Below are 26,975 nucleotides of genomic sequence, written 5' to 3'. Positions count from 1 at the left end.
CACAAGGGTTAAGCCAGAACTAACCAGCGCCAGGCTGGAAAATTCCTGCACACATAGCATTTCTCGTAGGATAATACATTACTCACATTATGTTTTTTCTGTAGGGACTGTGCCAGAGGTGGACATGCATTCTACTGAGGTGGCAAATTATGACGCGTTAAATCTATCGCAGCACCAAGCAAATAATCTCAACATCCACATCATATCAATTCTTAGATGTGATCGAAATTATTTAAGGCGCAATACACAAAATAAACGTAAAGTTATTAATATCACTATTACGGATACCATTAACAAAAATGCCTCAAAACAGCCCACTACCTATAATATCGGCTTTTTAAACATCAGATCATTGTCTCCCAAAACATTATTAGTTAATCAGGTCACTAGAGACAACAATCTTAACATCATTGGTCTCAGTGAAACTTGGCTAAAACCAGATGAATTGAATTGACAAGGCATCTATACGAATGCACATATTGCCCGTCCCTTTAAAAAGGGGTGGAGGGGTTGCACTAACATCCAATGAAAACCTTAACCTTAGCCATAACCTAAGTTATAAATATAAATCATTTGAGGTTACTATGAGGTCTGTCACTGCTACATCTCCATCAGGCCCCCCTGAGCCCTATTCAGACTTTATCAGTAAATTTTCAGAGTTTGTCGCTGATCTAGTGACGCACGCAGAAAATATAATTATAATAGGGATTTGAATATCCATATGAATACCCCGTCAGACCCTCCATGCACGGCGCTCCAGACTATAATTTATAACTGTGGTCTTACACAAATAATAAATTAACCCACGCATCGCAACGGTAATACGATGGACCTAGTCCTTCTCCGGGGTGTCACCACTTCCAAAGTTATGGTACTCCCGTACACTAAAATAATGTCTGATCATTACCTTATAAAATTTGAAGTTCTGACGCATTGTCAACAAGCAATTAATAACTACTGCTTTAGCAGCCGCAACATTAATGCTGTCACAACTATGACTCTTGCTGGCCTAATGCCTTCGGTAATGGCTCCATTCCCAAATGATGTGGGCTCTATCAATAACCTCACTAAGAACGTTAACGATGTCCTGTGCAATGCCATTGATAGTATAACATGGCTAAAGTTAAAAAAGGCTTTAAAAAGGCATACCCCCTGGTTTACAGAAGAAACTAGAGCTCTTAAACTATCATGTAGAAAGCTGGAACGCAAATGGTCTGCGACTAAACTTGAGGTTTTCCATCAAGCATGGAGGGATAGTTTAAAAACTTATAAACGTGCACTTACCTTAGCTAAAATCCATTACTGCTCCAATCTCATCCGCCTCAATAAAACTAAATTTAAGTTAATTAGCTAACCCAACAAGGAACTCGTGTCAGTGGCTCCACCAACTCGGCTGATGACCTTATGAAATTCTTTAATAAGAAAATCGAACTCATCAGAAAGGAGATTAAAGATAACGCGTCCCAGCTCCAACTGGGTTCTATTAAGGCAGATACGAATGTATGTACGACGGATATTGCTGTCCAAAATAATCTCTTTAAAACTAAAGGAACTCCTGCGACGTGTAAATAAGACAAAACAAACAACATGTTTACTGGACCCACTTCCTGGGAACCTTATCAAGGAGCTGTTTGTAATATTAGGAACATCAGTGCTAAATATTATAAATGTATCACTTTCCTATGGTACTGTTCCCCAAAAAAGCGGTTATTCATCATCTGCTCAAAAGACCTAACCTCGATTCTGACCTCATAGTAAACTACCGGCTGGTGTCCCACCTTCCCTTTATCTCAAAAATCCTTGAAAAAATTGTTACACAACAGCTAAATGATCACTTAGCGTCTAACAATCTCTGTGAACCCTTTCAGTCCGGTTTCAGGGCAAATCACTCTCCTGAGACTGTCCTCGCAAAAATGACTAATGATCTATTGCTAACTATGGATGCTGATGCATCATCCATGTTGCTGCTACTTGATCTTAGCGCTGCATTCTATACCGTCAATCATAACATTTTATTAGAAGGTATCAAAACACGTATTGGTATGTCAGACTGAGACCTTTCTAGGGTTTCTCGTTGTTCCCATTGGATTTAGATTTTTCTTGCCCTGTTGTGGCATCTGAGCCAATGATGTCATTGTGGCTTGTGCAGCTCTTTGAGACATTTTGATTAAAAGCGACATAAGTAAACTTTGATTGATTGATATAAACACCGCATGACATTTATTCCTACTGACCCTCATGAATGAATCATTAGGCCATATTCTCCCATTTGCTTTAAGAAGAACTGCACTTTTTTTGGAATTTTGCCTATCGTTCACAATCATCATGAAAGACATGACGACGGATGGATTTTCTTTTTAATGCATTTTAAATATTAAATAAACATAAATAAAAGTCTGCTTATAGCAGAGTCAATGGGCGCTCCAGTATTCCGCCCATTAAATCCAATAAATACGTTTCAAGACTTGAACATTAACCAAGTATCAGTGATATTATTATTATAAACGCTAATGCAGACAAACTATTTAGAGCGGCACTGTGATCACGTCCTGTGTGCCTATGTTTACATCATCGTGTGGTCTGCTGCGTCCTCGTTTCCTTGCTTCCTGTAAGTTTATTATAGATCATAAATCATGTCTCTCACCTGAAAAATAGACGGCTGAGAATATAATCACACAAGTTGGGAACCTTTGACAGCCGTTTCGGACCTGGAACTGCCGAGGATGAAATGAAAAGCGCTTGTCCTTAAAAGTTCCAGGATCTAAAAGTTCCTGAAATTTGGTGGAAAAGAGCCAACCCATAAGTACTTTCCTCCCTTTGCAAACTGCAAACCGCACCAAAAACCTGCAGGATCCAACAGTCCCTATCACACATTTACTTCCTGTGTTCCAGTGGCTCCCCTCAGGACGCAAAGTCACACTTGTCAATCCTCCCGTTTTCTCTGGGAATTTTACAATATTTGCCCTTCTTTCTCAACACCATCTCGTGCCCATATTTTAACTTTCATGAAGAAAAAAAAATAAAAATGTTAGGTATTGCCGCAGCAGCACAGCTTTGAGTCAGCCCAAGAAGTCAGGCCTTCAAAATTAAGGCTGAATAATTAACTGCATTTGCAACGTATTCACTATTTGATAAAATGCGGTTTACTGCATCAAGTTCAATAATAAATCAAATAAAAGTGTTATAACTTGCATCAAGTTCAATAATAAATCAAATAACTTGCATCAAGTTCAATAATAAATCAAATAACTTGCATCAAGTTCAATAATAAATCAAATAAAAGTGTTATAACTTGCATCAAGTTCAATAATAAATCAAATAAAAGTGTTATAACTTGCATCAAGTTCAATAATAAATCAAATAACTTGCTTTAAGTTCAATAATAAATCAAATAACTTGCATCAAGTTCAATAATAAATCAAATACAAGTGTTATAACTTGCATCAAGTTCAATAATAAATCAAATAAAAGTGTTATAACTTGCATCAAGTTCAATAATAAATCAAATAACTTGCATCAAGTTCAATAATAAATCAAATAAAAGTGTTATAACTTGCATCAAGTTCAATAATAAATCAAATAAAAGTGTTATAACTTGCATCACGTTTAATAATAAATCAAATGTAATAATAAATCAAATAAAAGTGTTATAACTTGCATCAAGTTCAATAATAAATCAAATAAAAGTGTAAAAACTTGCATCATTCAATAATAAATCAAATAACTTGCATCAAGTTCAATAATAAATCAAATAAAAGTGACTTTCTTTTAATTTGTCTACGAGTTGTTCTACGTCTCGCAACTGTCGTTTGACCGTGGGAAAGCTTTTAATTTTGCTGCGCTTGTCTCGTCAACCGCAATTGTGTGTGGTTTTCAACTCGTCAAGCGCAATCGTGTGTGGTTTTCAACTCGTCAAGCGCAATTGTGTGTGGTTTTCAACTTCATATTGAGTTGCATACAGAATTGCACAATGCAAAAACCACACACAATTGCGCTTGACGAGACAAGCGCAGCAAAATTAAAAGCTGTCCCACTGTCAAACGACACAGTTGCGAGACGTATATGCGACATTGCAAGTGATCTTGAGGAACAACTCGTAGACAAATTAAAAGAAAATCACTTTTATTTGATTTATTATTGAACTTATTGCAAGTTATTTGATTTATTATTGAACTTGATGCAAGTTATAACACTTTTATTTGATTTATTATTGAACTTGATGCAAGTTATAACACTTTTATTTGATTTATTATTGAACTTGATGCAAGTTATAACACTTTTATTTGATTTATTATTGAACTTGATGCAAGTTTTTTGATTTATTATTGAACTTGATGCAAGTTAACACTTTTTTTATTTATTATTAAACTTGATGCAAGTTATAACACTTTTATTTGATTTATTATTGAACTTGATGCAAGTTATAACACTTGTATTTGATTTATTATTGAACTTGATGCAAGTTATAACAATTGCGCGATCCTGTTGACGGTACTCTGACAGTTTTCTTTGAAAGAAATCATGGGTGGCTTATTGACGTGATTGGGGTGTGTGGTCTCGAGGTTTCTCTTTAATTTGTTGGGTCTCATGCTGTCTGCTGCTAGCGGTTTTAGACACAGAACACACAGGGGTCTCTCCTCTGCCCCCACCACCGCTGCCGTGAATCCAAGAGCAAGATACCTTCATCATATTTTGTTTTCGGTTGGCTTTTTGGTTGATTAGGCCCGTCAGATTTTTGTTTCTCTGCAGGCGCTGGCTCTGGCTCTACGACCTTTGAGGTGCGAGTCACAATTGTATCCATTTTGTGTAATTGTGGTCCACACATGATTAGCCTGCTACCCATCCGCGTGAAAGTTTGTTCTGCTTAGCCCCGCCCCCATTAGTTACTGTTGCTATGTCTGTCAAACTTTCGCTCCTACCTAGTAATTTAAAGCCTACAGGAAAAATAAGTAATTTACATTTATTTATATAGCGGATTTCACAGACAGAATCACAAAGTGATTTACAGTGTGTATAGAAAATGAAAGCATAGTAAAAAAAAAAAATCTAAGAATATAATTTTAAAAAAAAATTAAAGTGAAATTTCCTCCCGTTCCTCGCGCCCCCCACCTGTCATGTCTCTATTCCTCACCAGTGGGGCGCGCCCCACACTTTGAGAAACGCTGGTGTACACTATGCTTCGACTGTGAAATGATTTGCAAATTTATTATTGACACTTTACATCACTGCTTTACTTGTGAAACAGACTGATATGAAAATAAACACTGTGATTTCCTATCCTACAAATGATTTGTTTAATAGAAGAAATAAAAAGTTGAGTATATTTACCCCACAGGGCCATAAAAACGGAGAAAAAGACAGTTGCTGGGTTGTCAAAGAGGTGGCTGGCTCGGGCAGTACCACATGCTGTCACTAGCTTCCAATAGCTACACGCGCTATCGCACAGCGGGCACATGGTGATGTTGTTCCTTGGATCGCAAATCTCCATGCTGTAGTGGAAGATAGTAGAACAGCAAACTTAGAACAACATTTATGTAATATTATTTATGAAACACAGCAAACATTTTGTTCAGGCTCCTAAATTCGATCCGAATATTACTAGCATTTAGTAAATATCATTTGTCAAAAGCCATCTTCTTTTGGTTTCAACTGTCATATATAGGGGTAGTGATATCTTGTTGAGGAAATGTGCCTCTGATAGTAACAGGAAGTTATGTTATTTGATATGTCAGTCAAATACCAGTCACTTTTCCACCACAATAACTTTACCCTTAACCTCTGCGGAGGCAGCAACAGTGACAGGGACCAGTTTTGCAGAGCAAGGCTACGCAGACAGCCACACAAGCTGCCATTTCCTTACCAATGCTAGATCCCTCGCAAACAAACTGCATGAGCTGATGCTTCATATTGCAGCAACAGTGTGTTGATCACAGGGACATGGCTCCACTCATTTGTACACTAGTAGCTATTAAGATATCAGACCGTACAGCACACTGGCATGCCAGTCAAACACTCTGATAGTGAATAACACACAGACTTTGACCAGTCACTGCTCCACACACCTAGAGTAGATTAGTAGTAGTAGTAGAATTAAATACGCTTTGCTTCTTCCTACTCCTTTTCGGACATGTTGTAAAGACAAATGAAAATGTGTAAAATATGTGATGTACTGTATCATGGTAAAATTGCATACATGTTCAAAATGAACTTCAACCACTCAACCAACATGACGTTTAAATAGGGGTGGGAAGGTAATCTCATTTTACGCAATGAGACAATACACGAAATTGGGTTAATTAAAACAAAACAAGATTATAAAGGGAAGCTATGGATTTTCCGCTTTTTTGACTTACGTTTTTACTGTAACTTGGCGGTCTTTAGGACCCAGCGCCACTAGGAAGGAGCCATGGGGAGGCAGGGAGATCAGACATCTGCCTTTTGCCTCATCAGTGTTTCCTGATGTGCATGTTTGAATTTGGCCGCTTGCCACAGGTGTCGGCAATGCTCTTAACAAGTTTTTTATACTTTTATGAATGATGTTGGTACCTTTACTGTGTATGAGCTGCTTCCCCAACTAAGATTTGTGGTTGACAACTGTGGTCCCTGCTGTGGTGGAATTTCTGACCTTTGAGTTATATTTGTGTCTGTCAAGAATGTCTGCTCATTTCATTTCTCTTCTATTCTAAACCATTGAAGGACTAGATGTAGGCCAAAGTTCAATATGGAGTCGGGCCGACCATTCTACAAAATGTTTTGATTGTCTAAGCATGACTAAGGGATTCAAGGATGTTGCATAACAAACAGGTCAAAAACATCAGGACCTTGACGCATGAAGAAACAGATAAAATGGCCAAGTTACAAGGACTGAGAGAGATTGCTTGATTCTTGTGTCCTCCGGAGAACGTTTGTTTGTCTGCATGGGCAGCTCAATCCAAATTTGTACTTTTGATTATTGCATACTTGCCAACCTTGAGACCTCCAATATCGGGAGGTGGGGGGTGGGGGTTGGGGGCGTGGTTATTTACAGCTAGAATTCACCAACTCGAGTATTTCATATATATTTCATATATATATATATATATATATATATATATATATATATATATATATATATATATATATATATATATATATATATATATATATATATATATATATATATATATATATATATATATATATATATATATATGTATGAAATACTTGACTCTCAGTGAATTCTAGCTATATATATATATATATATATATATATATATATATATATATATATATATATATATATATATATATATATATATATATATATGTATGAAATACTTGACTCTCAGTGAATTCTAGATATATATATATATATATATATATATATATATATATATATATATATATATATATATATATATATATATATATATATATATATATATATATATATATATATATATATATATATATATATATATACATATATTTTATTTACATAGAAAAAAAAAATACTTAAATTTCAGTGTTCCGTTGGCTATCCATTAGATGGCAGTATTGTCCTGTTTAACTTCTCCGTTCATTGGGCAGGCAAGCTGTTTATATTGTGGGAAAGCGGACGTGAGAACAGGCTGTCCCCACTCAGTCTCAGGTCCGCATTGAGCTGGAGGGGGCGTGGCCTCCAGCTCCGGCTGAATACCGGGAGTTTGTCGGGAGAAAATCTCTGCCTGGAGGTTGTCGGGAGAGGCGCTGAATACCGGGATTCTCCCGCTAAAAACGGGAGGGTTGGCAAGTATGGATTATTGGTAAATAAACCTTTTGTACTAAACTCATTTTTGTTGCAGTTTAAGCTTCGGACAATCCACTACACAAATTGGCGTCACGAACAGGATGGTCCACAACGCTGCAGGTCGACAGCCGCTCCCGGTCTCTCTCTCAGGCAGACAAAGGTTGCACGCGTGCATCTAAGAGGTAAGCAATTTTGTGTAAAAGTTGTCTGTCTGGAGAGAACGGGATCGGTAAGACTAATTGCTGAACCTGTTTTTGATAAAAGATAGGTCTAGCCAGGTTCTCCAAAAACAACCTGGAATGGGGTAAATTATGGTTGGATTGAGTTGTTTTATATGTGATTATTTGTCTGTGTGTTTGTTTGAAAACTTGTGATTTCTTGTTTTAACAATAAGGGGATTGTTAATAGAATTTTGGCGGTTTGGAGTGTTGAAGCACAAACGATTCGAGGCAAATACATTTTCTTAACCTCTCCCTCCTCTGTCGTTGTCGGCAGAGGGGGCTTCTTCTGCAAGTACATCAGATTAGCAAAATTTGGATACAGCTAAATTTAAGGCAGGTTTAACTAACTGGTGTGACATTTGACCCATATAAAATTGTTACGTTTGTGAAAGTGCGACACATCTGTCTATGTGGAAACTGCATGGCCGGGTAAAAAGCCTCATATTAGGTGACCTTTCAGTGACTCCGGTAAAGGAGATCAACTGAGCTGATAGTTGTCACGACGTTCTGTTTAATTTGCTGCAGTTAAGACAGGTGGCGTTCGGGCTCCATATGGTAGAGCCTTGGTAAAACTTGGTGAAACTATATGGAACTGACCAGGCACGATGTACTGTAGGATTGTTGGGTGATTCCCAGTGATTCCCAGTGATTCTACGGCCTTTTCCGTGTAGGTCAGGGAGGGAACGTAGGGATAACTGGGCTGAACGGGTTAATCGCCGTTTAAGGGTAAAGGACCTACGTTCGTGTTATAAGACGGCCGATTCCACAAAAGCATGCGTGCTTAGTTGTTTATATTGGTCCGGACCTAGGGGTGGTATTGTGATTTGTAAATGTGTGTGTATAATGATGAATGTTGAGAAGTGTGTGTGTGTGGAGTGATTCAGTTTTTTTTGGTACATTTATATATATGCGTATTTTAAGAACACTTGTGTAGCACCTGCAAGTTTTATCTGTTTTATTTCTCTCCCTTGAAAAGCAAGCACTACTCCCTCCCTCATGCAACCTCCCTTCACGCTTTTTTTCACACCCCCGATAATCTGTAAAAGTTGGGAAATTGTCCATAATGTGTGTGTTTATGAGAAGATAGACAAAGTTTATGTACAGAAAACATATGAGTGTATGATCCATCCATCTAATTATCTTCTTCCGCTTACCGGAGGTCGGATCGCGGGGGCAGCAGCCTAAGCAGGGAAGTCCAGAATTCCCTCCCCCCTTGCTATTTTGTCCAGCTCAGAGTGAATGATAAATGTTGTTTATTACTATTAAGGTTCTGATATAATACAGCTGTGCTTCTGGATGAGAAAAATAGTTGACTGTTGAATTTGTTTTTTAACTGTGCTGGTGATTGTGACTGTGCGATATTATAGTTTGTAAGAAGGCTCTGAGATTTTGATTACGGAAAAAGGCTCTCGTTCTTTGGTGATTTTTATTTTTTTGCGCGTGTGACGCAGAAGAAAAAAAAAGAAAGAAAAAAGGAGGCTCTGCTGGGAGACATTTTGAGATAAGAGATGTGTCGTTGTGACGAGGGTGTGTGACGTGCTGCATGTTGGACGTGGGCCAGAAAGATGTGTCACTGTTAGCATGGCTTTGAGCTGGGCTAGCAAAAATTAGTTTACTGAGGCATAGTAAGGCTAAGTTAGCATTTAGCTTGGCCTTACTAAGTTTGCTTGAACAGCTGTTCTCGGTCTGTAGAGTGTGCTGGTAGTTTGTGCTTGCTAATTCCAATAAAATAATAGATATATGGAAAATTACACAATCAAACATTAATAAATAAATTTGGATTGTGGGACATTGAAGCATTGTTTAATTCATCATTCATTTATTTTTATGTGTTTAGTATACTGTTTTGTACAGCCTTGATGCTCTGCTGACCCATACAGTTCCTGTGTGGAGTTGAGACAAAACACACACACACACACGCACATCATAGATTAGAACACATTGTAGCTTTGAATTAATAGTTATACAACAAATACATTAATAATCCATCCATCCATCCATTTTCTACCGCTTATTCCCTTCGGGGTCGCGGGGGCGCTGTATTGAATTTAAATATGATAAAGATAAAATGATTATTTAAATATATTGATATTTTAATTATTCAAGAATAATCACGATAAAATAACATTTAAATTTATATTCTAAAACATTTTTAACTTTTATCTGTGCAACTGGTATTACTCATAAATTGTAAACGTTAGAGTCACACCTGTGTGAATCATGGAGTCTGAAGAAGTACAGACAATATACGCCACACTCAGCGCTCCAGTCATAACAAAACGTAGAGAAGCGTTAAACAAATTCTAACCAAAGGACATACTAACTTATGAGAAGTTAAGTAAACCACAAATAATAATTGAAATAAATAACAAAAGAAAGCAAATTTCAATGTGATAAATGAAGGTGCATGTAGAATTACATGTAGAGAATAAAACTAATTGGAAATAAATGTCTGCAAGATAAGCAGTCTGTCAAGTGTTACAAGGACGAGACGTCATGAACTGCGCTCGGATTAACATAGATAGATAGATAGATAGATAGATAGCACGTTATTGATTCCTTCAGGAGAGCTCCCTCAGGAAAATCAAAATTCCAGCAGCAGTGTACAAAAGTGAGATCGAATTTAAGAAGTAAAAAGTAAAAATTAAATAATGGGGGTATAAATGGAAACAAAATAGAAAAATATTACAATAGAATAAAAATAAAAAGCAAAAATGAGAATAAAAATATAACAGTAAAATAAGAATATAACAAGAGAAACTAAGCATTGTTTATGATCAATTATTATTCCCAATGATTTAGTTCATATACTCTGTCAATTACCACTTGATTCAATTTTAATTTTGTTTCCAATTTGTCTTTGCACCACGAAACACCACAAATTTAGTTTTGTTATCATTTCATGATAACTTATTAATATTAAACCATTTTTTTAGCTGAATCAACTCAACCTCGAATTTCCTCAACGCTTTCTTCAAGTCTTCTCCTGAACAATATACATTTGTATCATCTGCAAACGTAATACAGTTAATTTATTAGATACTGAACAAATGTCATTTAGATTAAGTATAAATAACTTAGGTCCCAATAACGAGGCTTGTGGAACCCCACAAGTTACTCTTTCTGGCTGTGATTTAGTCTTATTAATTTCCACATATTGAAATAAATTACTTAAAATAACTACTTAACTACTGTTGTGAAACACCTTTCCAATTTATGGGGGTATTGGGATAGGATTGAGGAATATGTCTGCTGTGGTGGAGGTGAGTTTGGAAATGAATATAAACAAAAGTAAGTTTTAAGGCGTTTAACTTTAAAGTGTAGTCTAACATTTTTAGGTTGGAGTATTTTATTTTTATTTAGACATAGCATTACACCATGCATCTGGGTGGTGAGCTAAGATAGGATAATGGCATAACTATAACCCCTTTACAACCGTTTTCTGTGAATAGTGTTGAATAATAATTACAAATAAAAGCCTGGATTAATGACTATAATAAGAGTCGATATGTGGAGTGTTGGAAGGAGGAGAAGTGTGGGTCAGCTTATCGTTTAGCACACGGCCTTGTGGATGTGTTTTGTGCCACGCTATCAAGATAGTTGGCGGCCAGCACTGTGTGAGTGTGTGCATGTTGTGACTGGTTTGAATGAGCAGATGGAGGAACGAGAATAAAAGCATTCTTTTGTTTTGTAGAATATCACGCACGACAGGACTGCACAAGTGAAGTGTAGCAAGTGAAGTGTAGCATGACAGCGTGCTCAAACCAACCGATAGACAAATGATAGTTTAAATTAACTTATAGATAATCTTTAGTTGAATTAAAAGGTTACTTAAATACAAATGAAGTAGTACGTAGAATCTTTGAATCAGGAGTATTCAGTAACTTTTAATGGGACAATTAATGCTGTGATTTTAAACGTGATGTGCAAAATTGAACTAAGCAAGAGAATAACGACAAGGCTGTGACAGAGCAGCAAGGAAACAACTCCTTAAAATATAGATCGCTGAAACTAAATGTCAAAAGAACCAGGAGGTCAATAATCAGCTAGGGTAAATTCAACAGTGGGTGAACGTGGTTTGAGCTCCAAATTCTGGAGGGAAGAAACCTCAACAAATGTAAAACCAGACAGTCGGACTCGGGTGGTGGTCGCGGTTGTCCTAGGTCAAGCCAGGGTGGAAACTGTTTTTCAGCCGGGTGACTGGTCATGTGACTGTGCCAACTACTCTAAACAAGACAAGCTCCAAATTTGCAGCCAGAACATCATACAGGTGTGACAGAGGACGCCCACTGGAGGACAAACAGCAGGAGATACAAACAGACCCCTGCTGGACATAAGTGTCAACGGATAATGTTATCAGTTCATGATTGACAATGGTGCCACACAATCATTGAAGCAACCCTTTTTGGTCAACCTGCACACACCTTGTAATGACCTGTTTTACGAACTGTGCCCTGACATTCAATACCGCACAGAAGGAACTTCCTGATGTTGCCTGACAGCACAACATCAGCTGACAACTACTGGGGACGCCTCCTAGGAACGAATGGAGGACGGGGACTGCTCCAACTGTCCTATCGGTGAAAGCACTGGCTGACTGAGGGGCGTCCGTGTGCGCCGCCACCCGACCCGCCAAAGTGTATGATCACCAATTAGACGACTCATAATAGGAGCCCTTTGACTCCTATATATGGTGGAACTCAAGGTATGGCCGCTCATGTGAACTATCCTTAAAACAATTAGCATTGTATAAGATGGACAATTAATGTCCCACATTGTTCCCTTGCCCTCTGTCCTGCCTATGAAACCAAAGATTTAGGTAGAATGATAAAACGGGGCGTAGCTGCCGCTGAGTGAACCGATACGCAAATACCACATTTTTAATTGTTTCGGTTGTCTGTTAAAAACATAGCTATGGGCTGCAAAAACATAGCTATGGGCTGCAATTTGGACACTCCTGCTGTAGGCTACAAGGAGCTAGCAGCTACACAACAGCTGAGCTAAAATAACACATTTAAGCATATCAAATAATTATAGTTGCTTATTACATACACAAAGTCGCTTTGAGACAGAAGTCTGTAGAAAGTATTCAGTAACAAATGTGTCCGCATCACTAAACTTTCTACAACAGGAAACATACTGAACAAATCCAGCAGTTACTGTCAGACTCTAATCTGGGGTACCTTTGTCTATCGGAGATATGGTTAAAACCCACAACACCTTTTGTTCTAATCAATGTCCCGGGATACAAGATTACAGAAATAACTGATCAAGTGGTAAAGGGGGAGGAGTTATTATTTATGTAAGGGAAAACATTAAAAGTGAACAGATAACCCTACCAGTAGATCAGCTTGAGTGTGTTGGAATTAAAATCACATTTCCTCAGAAATGTATTTCAAGGTAATTGTAGTATACCAACCGACCACAGCTAAAGACATTTTTCTCGATTCATTTTCAGACATCCTCAAACAGCACAGTATGAAAGAATTGAACAATATGGGGGACGTTAATCTGGATTGGTTAAATAAGTCGGGTAGAAAGAAACTGAAGGTTATTATAAATGGCTTCTACATGATACAAATGATAAGCAGCCCTACTAGAATTATATTTGGATGACAAAAATCAAAGAGATCATCTGTAAATACACTAATACACTACACTGCACAGTCTGCCCAATGGACTGAGCCACACCCCAAAGAGAGACAGAGACAGACTGTTTGAGTGGATCTCCTTCTCCACCAAGGCAGCCAAAAGCCTAACGAGGTGTCGGCAGGCCACCAGCCTGAGGCACCACCGAACCATCTACACGAGCACTAATCGAGCATGGACTCATACGAAATTCAGTTTTGTGTTCAAAATCAATTGGTAATCAAAAAATTGGTAACTACATTCATTGCAAATGCGGGAAAAATAATTCTGCAACAGCATACAGTCATAAGTTTATATTCATTTTAAAACAGATTTTGTTTGATTTATCATTAATGTGAAATACATCTGAATAAGCATATATATATATATATATATATATATATATATATATATATATATATATATATATATATATATATATATATATATATATATATATACATATATATATATATATTTATATATATATATATATATATATATATATATATATATATATATATATATATATATATATATATATATATATATATATATATATTAATCTTATTATGTTCAATGATGTTCATGATCAAAGTATTCTGTTATTCATTTACTAAATCAAAGGGTAGGCCACTATTTGTGTTCTGTGATATGGTTTTACTGCAGGCTGGTAACAGCGATCGCTCCGTAGAAGGGTCATAGAGGAATTTCGCCTCGTATAAAAACATTGAGGTTTTTGCCTCTATCTGTGGTAGAGATTTTAAATAAGTGGCCTACGTCAGAAATTGGTATGGTCCAGGGTTGTAGAACCCTGGAAGGGGGGATGTAGTGGAATTTCTGACCTCTGAACTATATTATGTGTCTGTCAAGAATGTCTGCTCGTTTCATTCTTTTCTATTCTGAACCATTGAAAGATCATATATGGGTGAAAGTTGAATATACAGTCGGTCTGACCATTCTACAAAATGTTTTGATTGTCTAGTATGACTAAGGGATTCAAGGATGTTGCAAAACAAACAGGTCGAAAACAACAGGACCTTGACGCATGGGGAAACAGATAAAATGGCCAAGTGACAAGGGCTATGGGTGATTGCTTGATTCTCGAGTCCCCCGGGGGACGGTTGTCTGTCTACATGGGCAACTCAATCCAACTTTGTACCTTTTGATTATGGGTAAATAAACCTTTTGTACTAAACTCACTTTTGTTGCTGTTTAAGATTCGGACCATCCACCACAAAGCATAGGTAACGACAAATGAAGATATATTAACCATAACATGTAGGTGTAAAACAAAAACAACATTATGATTTGTCAGAGTGTGTTTGGTCTTTTTTTAAACAGAGAAAAAAATCTGATGTTTTCTTTATTTTTAAGTTATCATGCCAGGATTTTACCCGTCCGGCCCCCTTGGGAACAGATTTTCCTCCATGTGGCCCTGAGCTAAAATGACTTTGACACACATGGTATAAACTCTTTGTTGGACTGAACAAAAGGAAAGACTGGCACATTCATCTTCAAGGCAAAGACTACTTCCTGATTACGGCAACGCACCTAAGACAAACTGATATGAATACACAGTTGCAAATGATACTCAGAAGCTGGACAGCACATTTATTAAAATAAGCACACGGTTAAATGTTACATTAAAAAAATTGAGATTTTTTTTATTCCCACATGAACACACAAAAAAACTACAAATTGGTTAGGTATCGATTACAATGCATTGGTACCGTATAGGTTCAAATGTGTATGGTCCCCAAGCTTTTATTTTGTCAATAATGTGTACTTGTTACAAAAACATAATCTGTACAGTTAATAAAGTTTGCTGCTGATTGTTGATCGCGATTAATTTGAGTTTGATCACAGTGATTAGCTGTTAGTATAGTTCCTCGATCAAACATGGAAATGTCTGTTAGAAGTTTCCGCCGTAGGAAACAGTAGGGAAGCAACGATGCTTAGTATAATCCTGCATGGAACAATTCGCCTTTATTGATCGTGGTCCTCTGTGTGTCTGTGAATGTGTGTGTGTGTTTGTATACATTTGCGTGTTTGTGTGAAAGTGTGTCCGTGTGCGCTAACATCTCGTTCCACCGTCACAAAAGTCAGTGTCGGCACAACGTAACTAATGTTCAGTCAGTGATGTGCCTCTTCCCCCTTACACAACTGGAAGTGCAACCCAGAGGAACAAAATAAAGCAAATGACTAACACTAGAATAGAAGTTGAAACACAACCTTTAAAAGGAGCAGCGACTTTAGTGACATACTTTACTTTCACTATCTGCTGCAGATCACCAGTAATGCTGCTCTGAATGCAGACTTGCAGGCACTCACAAAACGTCTATGTGACTGTATTGGTCCAGACTGGAAAATCAACACACCCACTAATTTAATCAGAAAAGGCATTTTTATATCTAAACATTTCTAATCACACTTTTTGTTTATGTGTCTGCAAAGATTCCACTCCTACGATATAATATAACAAAAAAACTCTGCAGAAAGACACGTTGTGTTCTTTTTGTTTGTGGATAAAAAAAAAAGCAAAAACATTTTGTTCCTGAAATAATCATTAAACTTGTTTTATGTGTTGGTACACATTATTTTACACCACCTCAAATTCAAACTGCACTTTAATGTGCTTAAATTAGATATAAGACACAGAATTGTAGTTTTAAAAATTTCACAATCTGGGTCACCGCTTGTTTGCCAAAGCACTGGTGAGAAACACTGATATATAGCAGTAATTAAATAAGACAAATAATACTTTACCATTGAGTAAATGTTCACTTGAGATAAAAGTCTTATAGTATTCATTACACCGATGATACTTTGTTTACTGCAGAATGTTTGTGATGACAAGCAAAACAACAAAATAGCTTTGAGAGAAAAAAAAGTTGTTCTCTTTACCCGCACAAAACATATCAAAAAAGAAACAAAACCGTCGCTCTAAAACTAGGTACGGGCCACAGCGTGGATTACCTGTACTGTTGCACCTTTAGTAAGCACAATTTTATTCATGAACAAAATAAGTCCGCTGTTAGAATATTATACTTCAATCAAACATGGTGGAAATGTTACAAGATACTGCAATAGTAAACAGTAGGGATGCAGTACTCGATATAATCCTGCACGGGGAAATCTGCTTTAATTAAAATAAAATATATATTTTTTTATATTAATTGAGATCGGATGAGATGACAAAAATAATTGTGAGAATTTTTTTTGCAATATCGCCCAGCCCTACTCCAGTCTGACGAGTCTGTGGTCAATTTGAGCCCTATTCGACAGAGATTGTTACAGGAGCCTTATGAAAATCTAAAAATACACTTAAAACGTATTGAATTTGATAGAGCACTTCGCACTGGAAAATATGATTGTGGAGAGGGGCGTGGTTCACACGTTCCCTGCGGGCGGGGTGTGTGCAGGAGCCGGCCATGAAGCAGCAGACAGGTGAGTGGATAGCTCAGCTGGAACGAGTTATCTAATCACCTGTCCCTTTATTAGCAGCGTCGGACACCATGAGGAGAGAGAGGAGCTGGAAAGCAGAGGCGAGGACACAAAGGAGAGAGATGAAAAGCCAAAGGAGAGACATTTGATTGAGAGAAGAGCTGAAAAGCCAAAAGAGACTTGTGTGATAAAAATTATTAAAACAATTGTAAAACGCCGCAGCAGAATGTTGTGCCCTTTCCTGTGGTCCCAGAAGAACCCGAGACAGAGACATCTTCACAGTGGCACCCAACAAGGCGGACCACAGAAAGGATTTCGACAACATCCCCGCTGGAGGTGCTGGGCCAAGTACTGGCCGAGGTGTCAACAGCAAGCCGGCAGCAGACACAGGTGCTGCAGGCACTGATGGACAGAGCAGAGGCGTCGGGAGGAATGTCCTCCGTGAAGCGCATGGTGGAGGGGGAGGACCCTCAGACATTCCTCGATGTCTTCGAGGCCACGGCAACATCGTGCAGGTGGCCGGAGGAAGAATGGGGCGCAAAGCTGCTGCTTCTCCTGGTGGGGGAGGCGCAGCGGGTGGCGTTGAGTCTCCCGGCGACCGCCCGCATGCAGTATGCAAACTTGCGCTGCGCCATACTGGACCGGGTCGGCAGCAGCCCCGAAGACCATCGCCGTCCATGATGTTGGGACCAGGGGACCGGCCCTTCGTGCTGGCGTTCCAGCTACGAGACGCACCAACCCGCTGGCTACAGCCCAATGGGCTGGATCCAAAAATGCTGGAGGCCATTGTTCTGGAGCGATTCGTGGAGGCCATCCCGGCCCGGACCTCCACGTGGGTACGTTACCGCAGCCCCCCAGACGTCAAATCTGCGGTAAAACTGGCGGAGGAACACCTGGCGGTCCAGCGGGAGACGGCAACCAAGACGGCCGAGGGGCCCACCCCAGCACCCCGCCGGCGGGGGTACATATCGGGCGATGGTGGAATTGGGCTGCAAACAGTCCATGATCCACCAAAACCTGGTTCGACCCGGGGCGTTGAGGCAGGGGACACGGGTGAACATTAGGTGTATTCATGGGGATGTGCACGAGTACCCTATTGTGCCAGTGTAAATTTTATATAAGGAACAAAAGCATAAAGTCAAGGTTGCCGTAAGCGCGCACCTTACGCAACCCGTAATTCTAGGGACGAATTGGCCGGGATTTAACCATTTGGTGACACAATGTGTGGGGATGCGTTCAAGGACAGTCGGGGAGGGGAGTATCCGCGCGGTTCTCAGCGGCGACATGGCTTCATCCGGTAGGGGCTTCGCGGGAGGCCCCCCCGGCCCCCCGGTGGCAACCTACTGAGGACTTTCCCCTCGAGCAGTCCCGTGATGAAACCTTGCGCGAGGCCTGGGACCAGGTGGATTACATTGACGGTCAGCTGGTGCGCCCGGGGAAAGCGCGGGTATTCCCCCATTTTTCAATCATTCGGGATAGATTATATCGAGTGGGCCGTTACACTCAAACCGGGGAGGAACACACCCAGTTGTTGGTGCCAAAACGCCGCCAGGAAATGGTTTTCCAGGCGGCGCATTTTAATCCCATGTCTGGCCACTTAGGGTATAATAAAACACTTAATCGGGTCATGGTCCGATTCTATTGGCCAGGCATCCGGGCAGACGTGCGCCGTTGGTGCGCTGCCTGCCCGGACTGCCAGCTGGTGAACCCAGCGGCCACCCCAAAGGCGCCCTTGCACCCATTACCGCTCATGGAGGTCCCGTTCGAGAGAATTGGGATGGACCTCATCGGACCATTTCACCCGAGCACACGGGGATACCGCTTTGTGTTAGTCCTGGTGGATTACGCAACGCTCTTGCGCTATATCTCTGCCAAGAGTGTTGCGCAAGCGCTGTTTCAGGTCATCTCCCGAGTTGGAATCCCGAAAGAGATTCTGACTGACCAGGGCACGTCCTTTATGTCGCGCACGATAAAGGAACTCTACGGGTTACTGGGAATTAAAGCGATCCGCACCAGCGTATACCATCCGCAAACAGATGGGCTGGTTGAGAGATTAAATAAAACGCTGAAAACCATGATCCATAAGTTTATGCACAAGGACAAACAGAATTGGGATAAATGGTTGGAACCCCTAATGTTTGCGATGCGGGAGGTACCCCAGGCCTCAGTTGGTTTTTGCACCGATTGAGTTATTGTACGGCCGGAGGCCTCGCGGAGTGCTGGACGTCATTAAAGAAAGCTGGGAGGAGGGTCCGAGCTCCAGTAAAAATGAAATTCAGTACGTCATGGACATGCGAGCAAAACTCCACAAAGTGGGGCACTTGTCACGTGAGAATTTGCTCCGTGCCCAAGAGCGTCAGCGGCGCACGTATAACAAGGGGACCAAACTACGCAAATTCACACCAGGAGAAAAAGTACTTGTATTGCTACCAACCTCAAGCTCCAAATTACTTGCAAAGTGGCAGGGACCCTTGAGGTCGCACGGCAAGTGGGTGATGTCGATTATGAGGTTTGGCGCTCAGACTGACACGGAGACACTTAGATCTACCATCTGAACCTACTGAAGGCATGGAAAGAGGCGGATGCTGTTTCCATGGTGACAGTAGTGAGGGAGGAGGAGGAGTGGGCCAGAAGTCCCGCGGTCTGGCCTCAACTGTCCTGTGACGACCAGCTCACATTAGCGCAGAGAGCGGAGGTTGCTGAGATACAGCGGCGCTATTCTGATGTGTTCTCCTCGCGGCCCGGTCGCACGAATCTCCTCCGACATCATATTGAGACCAGCCCGGGGGTTACTGTGCGGTCTCGGCCATATCGGCTTCCCGAACACAAGCGCAAAGTAGTTCGGGAGGAATTAAAAACCATGCTTGAGTTGGGGGCGATAGAAGAATCCCAAGCGCGTGGTGCAGTCCCGTTGTTCTGGTTGGGAAGAAGGATGGGACTGTGCGGTTCTGTGTGAATGAACAATCACGGTTTGACGCGTACCCAATGCCTCGGGTCGATGAGCTCCTGGATCGGCTGGGCACTGCTAATTTTTTCACGACACTGGATTTGACCAAGGGCTACTGCCAGATTCCCTTGTCACCAGAGTCCCGAGAAAAAACGGCCTTTTCCACTCCGGACGGTTTGTACCAATTTGTGACACTTCCTTTTGGCTTGTTCGGTGCGCCCGCCACGCTCCAGCGTCTCATGGACCGCGTGCTGCGACCCCATGCTGCATACGCGACTGCCTACCTGGATGATGTCATCATCCAGAGTAGCAGCTGGGAACAACACATGCGGCGGGTGGGGGCGGTGCTCGAGTCCCTGAGGCGGGCAGGGCTCACCGCCAACCCGGCAAAGTGCTCGGTTGGCCGGAGGGAGGTACAGTATCTGGGGTACCACTTGGGAGGGGGACAGGAGCGGCCACAAGTAGACAAAACAGCGGCAATCGCGGCCTGTCCACCCCCCAAGACAAAAAAAGAGGTGAGGCAGTTTTTGGGACTGGCGGGCTATTACCGCCGGTTCATTCCCCGGTTCGCGGACTTGACCGGTCCACTGACAGACCTCACCCAAAAGGGTGCTCCAGAACTGGTCCAGTGGACGGAGCAGTGCCAGCGGGGGTTTGAGAAGGTAAAAACAGCACTCTGCGAGGAGCCGGTGCTGCAAATGCCTAATTTTGACATCCCTTTCTGTCTGCAGGCGGACGCGTCGGGCCAGGGACGGGGGCGGTGCTGTCCCAACGGGTGGGGGACGTCGACCGTCCCATACTATACCTCAGCCGGAAACTCTCGGACCGGGAGGAAAGGTACAGCACGGTGGAGAGGGAGTGCCTTGCCATCTGGTGGGCGGTCGGGGCCTTCCGCTACTACCTGTTGGGGCGTGCCTTCAGTCTCTGCTCAGACCACAAACCGCTCAAGTGGCTCCACCGCATGAAGGACGCCAATGCGCGGATCACCCGGTGGTATCTGGCATTACAGCCCTACAACTTCCGGGTGGTCCACAGGCAGGGCGCGCAGATGGCCGTGGCCGACTTCCTCTCTCGCCCCGCTATGGGGGTGTGGTGGGGGGAGTGGGTGCGGCCGGACGGCTGCCCGGCCTGAGTCTGGCTGTGGAGGCATGTGGAGAGGGGCGTGGTACACCCGTTCCCTGCGGGCGGGGTGTGTGCAGGGGCCGGCCATGAAGCAGCAGACAGGTGAGTGGATAGCTCAGCTGGAACGAGTTATCTAATCACCTGTCCCTTTATTAGCAGCGTCGGAGACCATGAGGAGAGAGCGGAGCTGTAAAGCAGAGGCAAGGACACAAAGGAGAGAGCTGAAAAGCCAAAGGAGAGACATTTGATTGAGAGAAGAGCTGAAAAGCCAAAAGAGACTTGTGTGATAAAAATAATTAAAACAATTGTAAAACGCTGCAGCAGAGTGTTGTGCCCTTTCCTGTGGTCCCAGAAGAACCCGAGACAGAGACATCTTCACAATGATCAAATTGGACGACCAAGGTCTATCGGTTTTGAACTGCTTCGCTATAAAGGCGAATAGGTTATTTTGAACAGAGCCAAATCCCTTAGAGCAGGCCTGGGCAATTATTTTGACTCGGGGGCCACATTTAGAGAAAAAAATGTGTCTGGGGGCCGGTTTATCTATTTTTAGGAATACTAATACAAAACCTCACAATAATGTCTGATTGAATGCTAAAAACGTTATGACAGACCGCCTTAAAAAAACGTAATGGAATTTTACATTTTTCTATCAACGATAAAACACTGAATATTGACAAAATATGAACGTCACACCCCCTTTCGATCGACATATTTTACAATCAAGTGAAACGCAACAAAAATGCAACAAACAGTGAAATATGAATGCAAAGGGTACAAAATAAACCCACCTACATCTGATATATCTGATATTTGCTGAATTCCCCCCAGGGATCAATAAAGTACTTTCTATTCTATTATATTCTATTCTATTCTATATATCACTAAGCTTTAGAACTTTGTTGTAAAAAATATCCTTCCATATCTAATTAGATGACCATAGTAACTAACTAGATTACCATAGTAACTGGTATATCATCCATAAGCGCAGATTCCAACCATTGAAATACTTTGTATAGTTGAAGACTTACGGTCATTAGAAAACATGACTGCACATCATAATGGCAGCTACACTTTCCATCTTAAAGATCTAAAAAAAATATTTGGGAATGCCCGGTGGGCCAGATAGAAAAGCTCAACGAGCCGCATGTGGCCCCCGGGCCTTAATTTGCCCAGGTCTGCCTTAGAGGCACAAACATATTCAATAATGATTACTTCTCTGAAACAGGCTGCATGAAACACTAAGAACTACTGCCTTAGCTCAAAGGGTAATGCCTTTCTGAAGTATGATTAACTGGTTGTACAACCTCCACGTTTAAATTAAGTGTTACATTTTTACTATGACTCTTAAAACCAATTGTTAAACGGACGTTTCGGATTTTAGTCCATATGACACTGATGATAAAGAAGGGTCGTATAACAAATCTATTGATCCTGATAAAATGTCTCAATTTAACATCGAACAATACTTGTAATTGTTACAATGAATCTGAGTTCAATACCTTGTTCAAAAATGTAAGTATGTGTAAAAATTTTAAATATATGTAGTTTACCCCAAAATTTTGATTAATTTCCTATTTTTTTAAAGCAATTTTAAAAAACTGATTGTCTGTGCTTGCTTTATCTAAAACCTGGCACTTTGAGGATATTGCACAACATTACTCATTACTTCAATGTCATGCTGTACATTAATGTAGGACAGGGGTCACCAACCTTTTTGAAACCAAGAGCTACTTCTTGGGTACTGATTAATGCGAAGGGCTACCAGTTTGATACACACTTAAATAAATTGCCAGAAATAGCAAATTTGCTCAATTTACCTTTAACTCGATGTTATTATTAATAATTAATTACTGTATATGTATCTTTGTGGAAACACTGATCATCTTAATGATTTCTCACAATAAATATGTATAGAAACAGATAAATATCAATATGCAACACTTTATTTTTATATTTTCTCTAATTGCACATTTTTCAAATTGAACATTTTCGAATGATCACTTCTAAGACAGTCTTGTGAAATCACAATATCCCATTTTAACTAGCTAGCCACTAACATTTTTTAACAAATCATAAATTACTTTGCACCATGTTTGTACAAATAATAACTCATGTAAAATACAAAAGTCAACTCTCAATTTTTTAAATAAATCATGTCACACTTTGAACTGGACACCAAATCTGTTATCTGTTTCTTTATCAGTTAGTGGGAAGCCTGGCATTGCATGCTGTTAACTAGTGTGTTGTACTCTGGTGTGTAACTTGACACTGCAACTCTGAGTGAGTCTTGCAGATGTGCATCAGTGAGGCGTGTTCTGTGTTTGTTCTTGATGAAGTTCATGTCAGAAAATGCTGATTCACAAAGATAATATTTTTCCTCATTGTTTGCAGAACCTTCTTAATCTTTTGGACATATTTTCACAGCAATCTGGCCTTAAGCTTAATTATGATAAATGTAAAATGTTAAGGATCGGAAATCTAAAGGGAACGTCCTTTAGAATGGAATGCAAAGATCCTGGTTTGTGGACAGATGGACCAGTTAACATACTTGGTGTTGTTGTTACAGAAAATATGGAAGATCTAAGCTCAATGCCCCATATAACACATATGGAAAATGGGAGGACTTTTTTGACTGCCCGTTGTCATGGGATGCCATATTCAAACTAATCTATAAAACTACTATCGATGTGCAAAATCGTTATTTTCAAATTAAAATTATTTATAACTTCTTACCCACGGGGAAAAGGTTAAAATTATGGAATATGACAGAGTCAGATGATTGACGATTTTGTTGTCAGGAGTCTGAATCCACCCTGCATTTTTTTTGGTATTGTCATATTGTGTCTTCGTTTTGGGTGGAAGTTGAAAAAATGTGTTTAAGGATTGGTTTGTTTATGAAGCTTGATGTGGTTTCTGTTATTTTAGAAGAGTTCATTGACAGTCATGATTTAGTCAATTTAATTATAGTACTCGGTAAAAGGTTTATTTTTAAGGCCAAAAACAGATATTCACTTAGTATTACTTTCTTTAAAACATTTATTCAGTATTTTTTAACTTTAGAAAGTTATATGTTTGAAAACGATAATGATGCCAAAAAACATAAAAAAAGATGGGAAGTTTTCAAAGGCTTATTTTGAAAGTATAATTATGTTTATAGGTTATATGCTATCTGTTGTTGTGTTCCCTAATTTGAGTGACCTGGACATAATCTGGTCTGTACATAAATGCTTATTTTGAAAATGTAATTTTGTTTATAAATTATATGCAATCTGTTGTGTTCCCTATTTTTTTTCTGTGTACATGAATGAAGGTGTGTGTTGCTGAGTCCGACTTGGACATTATCTGGACTGGACCTGGTTTTAAAAACCCTTTAAACAAATCTAATTTCATTGACAACCTGGTCTGGTGAAGATAAGGTCCTTTTTTTTAAAATAAAATAAAATAAGATAAATAAATAAAAACATTTTCTTGGATAAAAAAGAAAGTAAAACAATATAAAAATAATTACATAAAAAATAGTAATTAATGAAAATGTTAGTGGACCAGCAGCACATACAATCATGTGTGCTTCAGGGACTGTGTCCCTTGCAGATGTGTTTGTCTATGTTGTGGGAACCCGAATATTGGTAGCAGAAAGAAATAACCCCTTTTGTGTGAGTGGGTGTGGATGAGTGTGAATGGGGGGGGGGGGGGGGGGGGGGGGTTGGGTTCATGCACTGATTGAAAGTGTGTCTTGTGTTTTTTCTATGTTGATTTAAATTTAAAACTTTAAAATTAAGATGTTTATTTTCAACAAATGTAAAGTCCTTATTTGTATAAAAGAAACTCCACCACCCTTAATTCTCCTACATCAGGGGTCACCAACTCGGTGCCCGCGGGCACCAGGTCACCCGTAAGGACCAAATGAGTCGCCCACTGGCCTGTTCTAAAAATCTTATAATTTAAAAAAAAAAATTTTAAATGTAATTTTTTTTTTTTTTTTTAATTATAAGATTTTTTTTGCAGAAACTGACATATTTCTTCACGCAGCTCAAAAAATCTGTTTAGTACTTTTCCACGGCTTAACCATCTCACCTCTGTGTGATACGGCACGTGAGGTGGGCGGGGTTGGGGGTGGGGGGTTTGGTGGTAGCGGGGGTGTATATTGTAGCGTCCCTGAAGAGTTAGTACTGCAAAGGGTTCTGGGTATTTGTTCTGTTGTGTTTATGTTGTGTTAAGGTATGGATGTTCTCCCGAAATGTGTTTGTCATTCTTGTTTGGTGTGGGTTCACAGTGTGGCGCATATTTGTAACAGTATCAAAAAAATGTTTATATGGTCACCGTCAGTATGATCTGTATGGCTGTTGACTACGTATAAATATGTCTTGCAGCCATACATGTGTGTAAAAGCCGAATAAATTGTGTGACTGGGCTGGCAGGCCGTTTTTGGGGGGATAAGCGAACGAGAGGACGTTAAAGGCAATGACACTGTTTTAATACCGGCGGGCCAGATCTAATGTTAATTTGATATTGTCTCAAGGGCAAATGTAATTACTCGGCGGGCCAGATTTGGCCTCCGGGCCAGAGTTTGACACCCATGGTCTACAGGAACAGTTTCCGCTCCAATGATTCTGCGGCCGTTTGGAGAGGGCTAAGGGCCATACGAACTAAAAGCCCAAACCCCCCAGGCCCAGAATGACCGGACTCTCGCTCAGGGCCTCAACACACATTACTGTCGTCATGAACAGCCTTCAGCTCATCAAAGCCCTGCTCCCCCCACCATCACCCTCCCCACCAATGCCAGCACTTTATTAAAGGAGTTAAAGGACTCCAAGGACATCACAGGACTCCAAGAACATCATAGGACTGTAAAGGCCTTCTCCATCCGAGAAAAGGATGTACGCCGGCAGTTCTTGAAGCTGAATATGCGGAAGGCCCCCGGGCCGGATGGTGTCTGCCCCTCCACTCTCAGACACTGTGCGGAACAGCTGGCTCCTGTCTTCACTGACATTTTTAACACCTCTCTGGAGCTATGCCGCGTGCCGTCCTGCTTTAAGACCTCCACCATTGTCCCTATCCCCAAGAAAGCACGGATCACAGGACTAAATGACTACAGGCCGGTTGCGCTGACGCCTGTGGTTATGAAGTCCTTTGAGCACTTGGTCCTGCCCCACCTCAAGGACATCACCGCCCCCCTCCTGGACCCACTGCAGTTCGCCTACAGAGCGAACAGGTCTGTGGATGATGCAGTGAACCTGGCCCTCCACTTCATCCTGGAGCATCTGGACTCCCCAGGAACCTACGCTAGGATCCTGTTTGTGGACTTCAGCTCTGCCTTCAACACCATCCTCCCTGGACTGCTACGAGAAAAAGCTCTACCAGCTCAGCGGGCCCGACTCCCTCTGCAGTTGGATCAATGACTTCCTGACAGACCGAAGACAGCACGTGCGGCTGGGGAAGATTGTCTCGGACAGTCGAACCACGAACACTGGTACTCCTCTGGGCTGTGTACTCTCCCCCTGGCTCTTCTCCCTGTATACAAACTGCTGCACCTCCAGTCACCAGTCCGTAAAACTGCTCAAGTTTGCGGATGACACCACCCTCATTGGGCTCATCTCGGATGGCGATGAGTCCGCCTACAGGAGAGAGGTGGACCGGCTGGCGTCCTGGTGCAGCCTCAACAACCTGGAGCTGAACGCCCAGAAAACGGTGGAGATGATCATGGACTTCAGGAAAGTCACAGCCCCACCATCCCCCCTCACCCTGATTGACTCTCCCACCCCCGTCTCCATTGTGGACTCCTTCCGTTTTTTGGGCACCACCATCACCCAAGACCTCAAGTGGGAGCCAACCATCAGCT

General features: G+C 40.9%; 1 protein-coding gene across 1 annotated transcript in view; it reads right to left on the bottom strand.

Annotated features, from left to right (window-relative positions):
- LOC133640382 (anoctamin-1-like) overlaps positions 1–26,975 on the bottom strand; it is a 195,273-nt gene that overhangs the window by 77,291 nt on the left and 91,007 nt on the right. The window contains exon 13 of the mRNA XM_062033774.1: positions 5,329–5,489. Coding sequence (XP_061889758.1) covers positions 5,329–5,489 — 161 coding nt within the window. The remainder of the gene's footprint in view (positions 1–5,328; positions 5,490–26,975) is intronic.

The sequence above is a fragment of the Entelurus aequoreus genome, linkage group LG02 (genome assembly GCF_033978785.1).
Source record: "Entelurus aequoreus isolate RoL-2023_Sb linkage group LG02, RoL_Eaeq_v1.1, whole genome shotgun sequence".
Taxonomy (NCBI): Eukaryota; Metazoa; Chordata; class Actinopteri; order Syngnathiformes; family Syngnathidae; genus Entelurus; species Entelurus aequoreus.
Note: the sequence above shows the minus strand (reverse complement) of the source record. Positions and strands in the feature narration are given on the sequence as shown.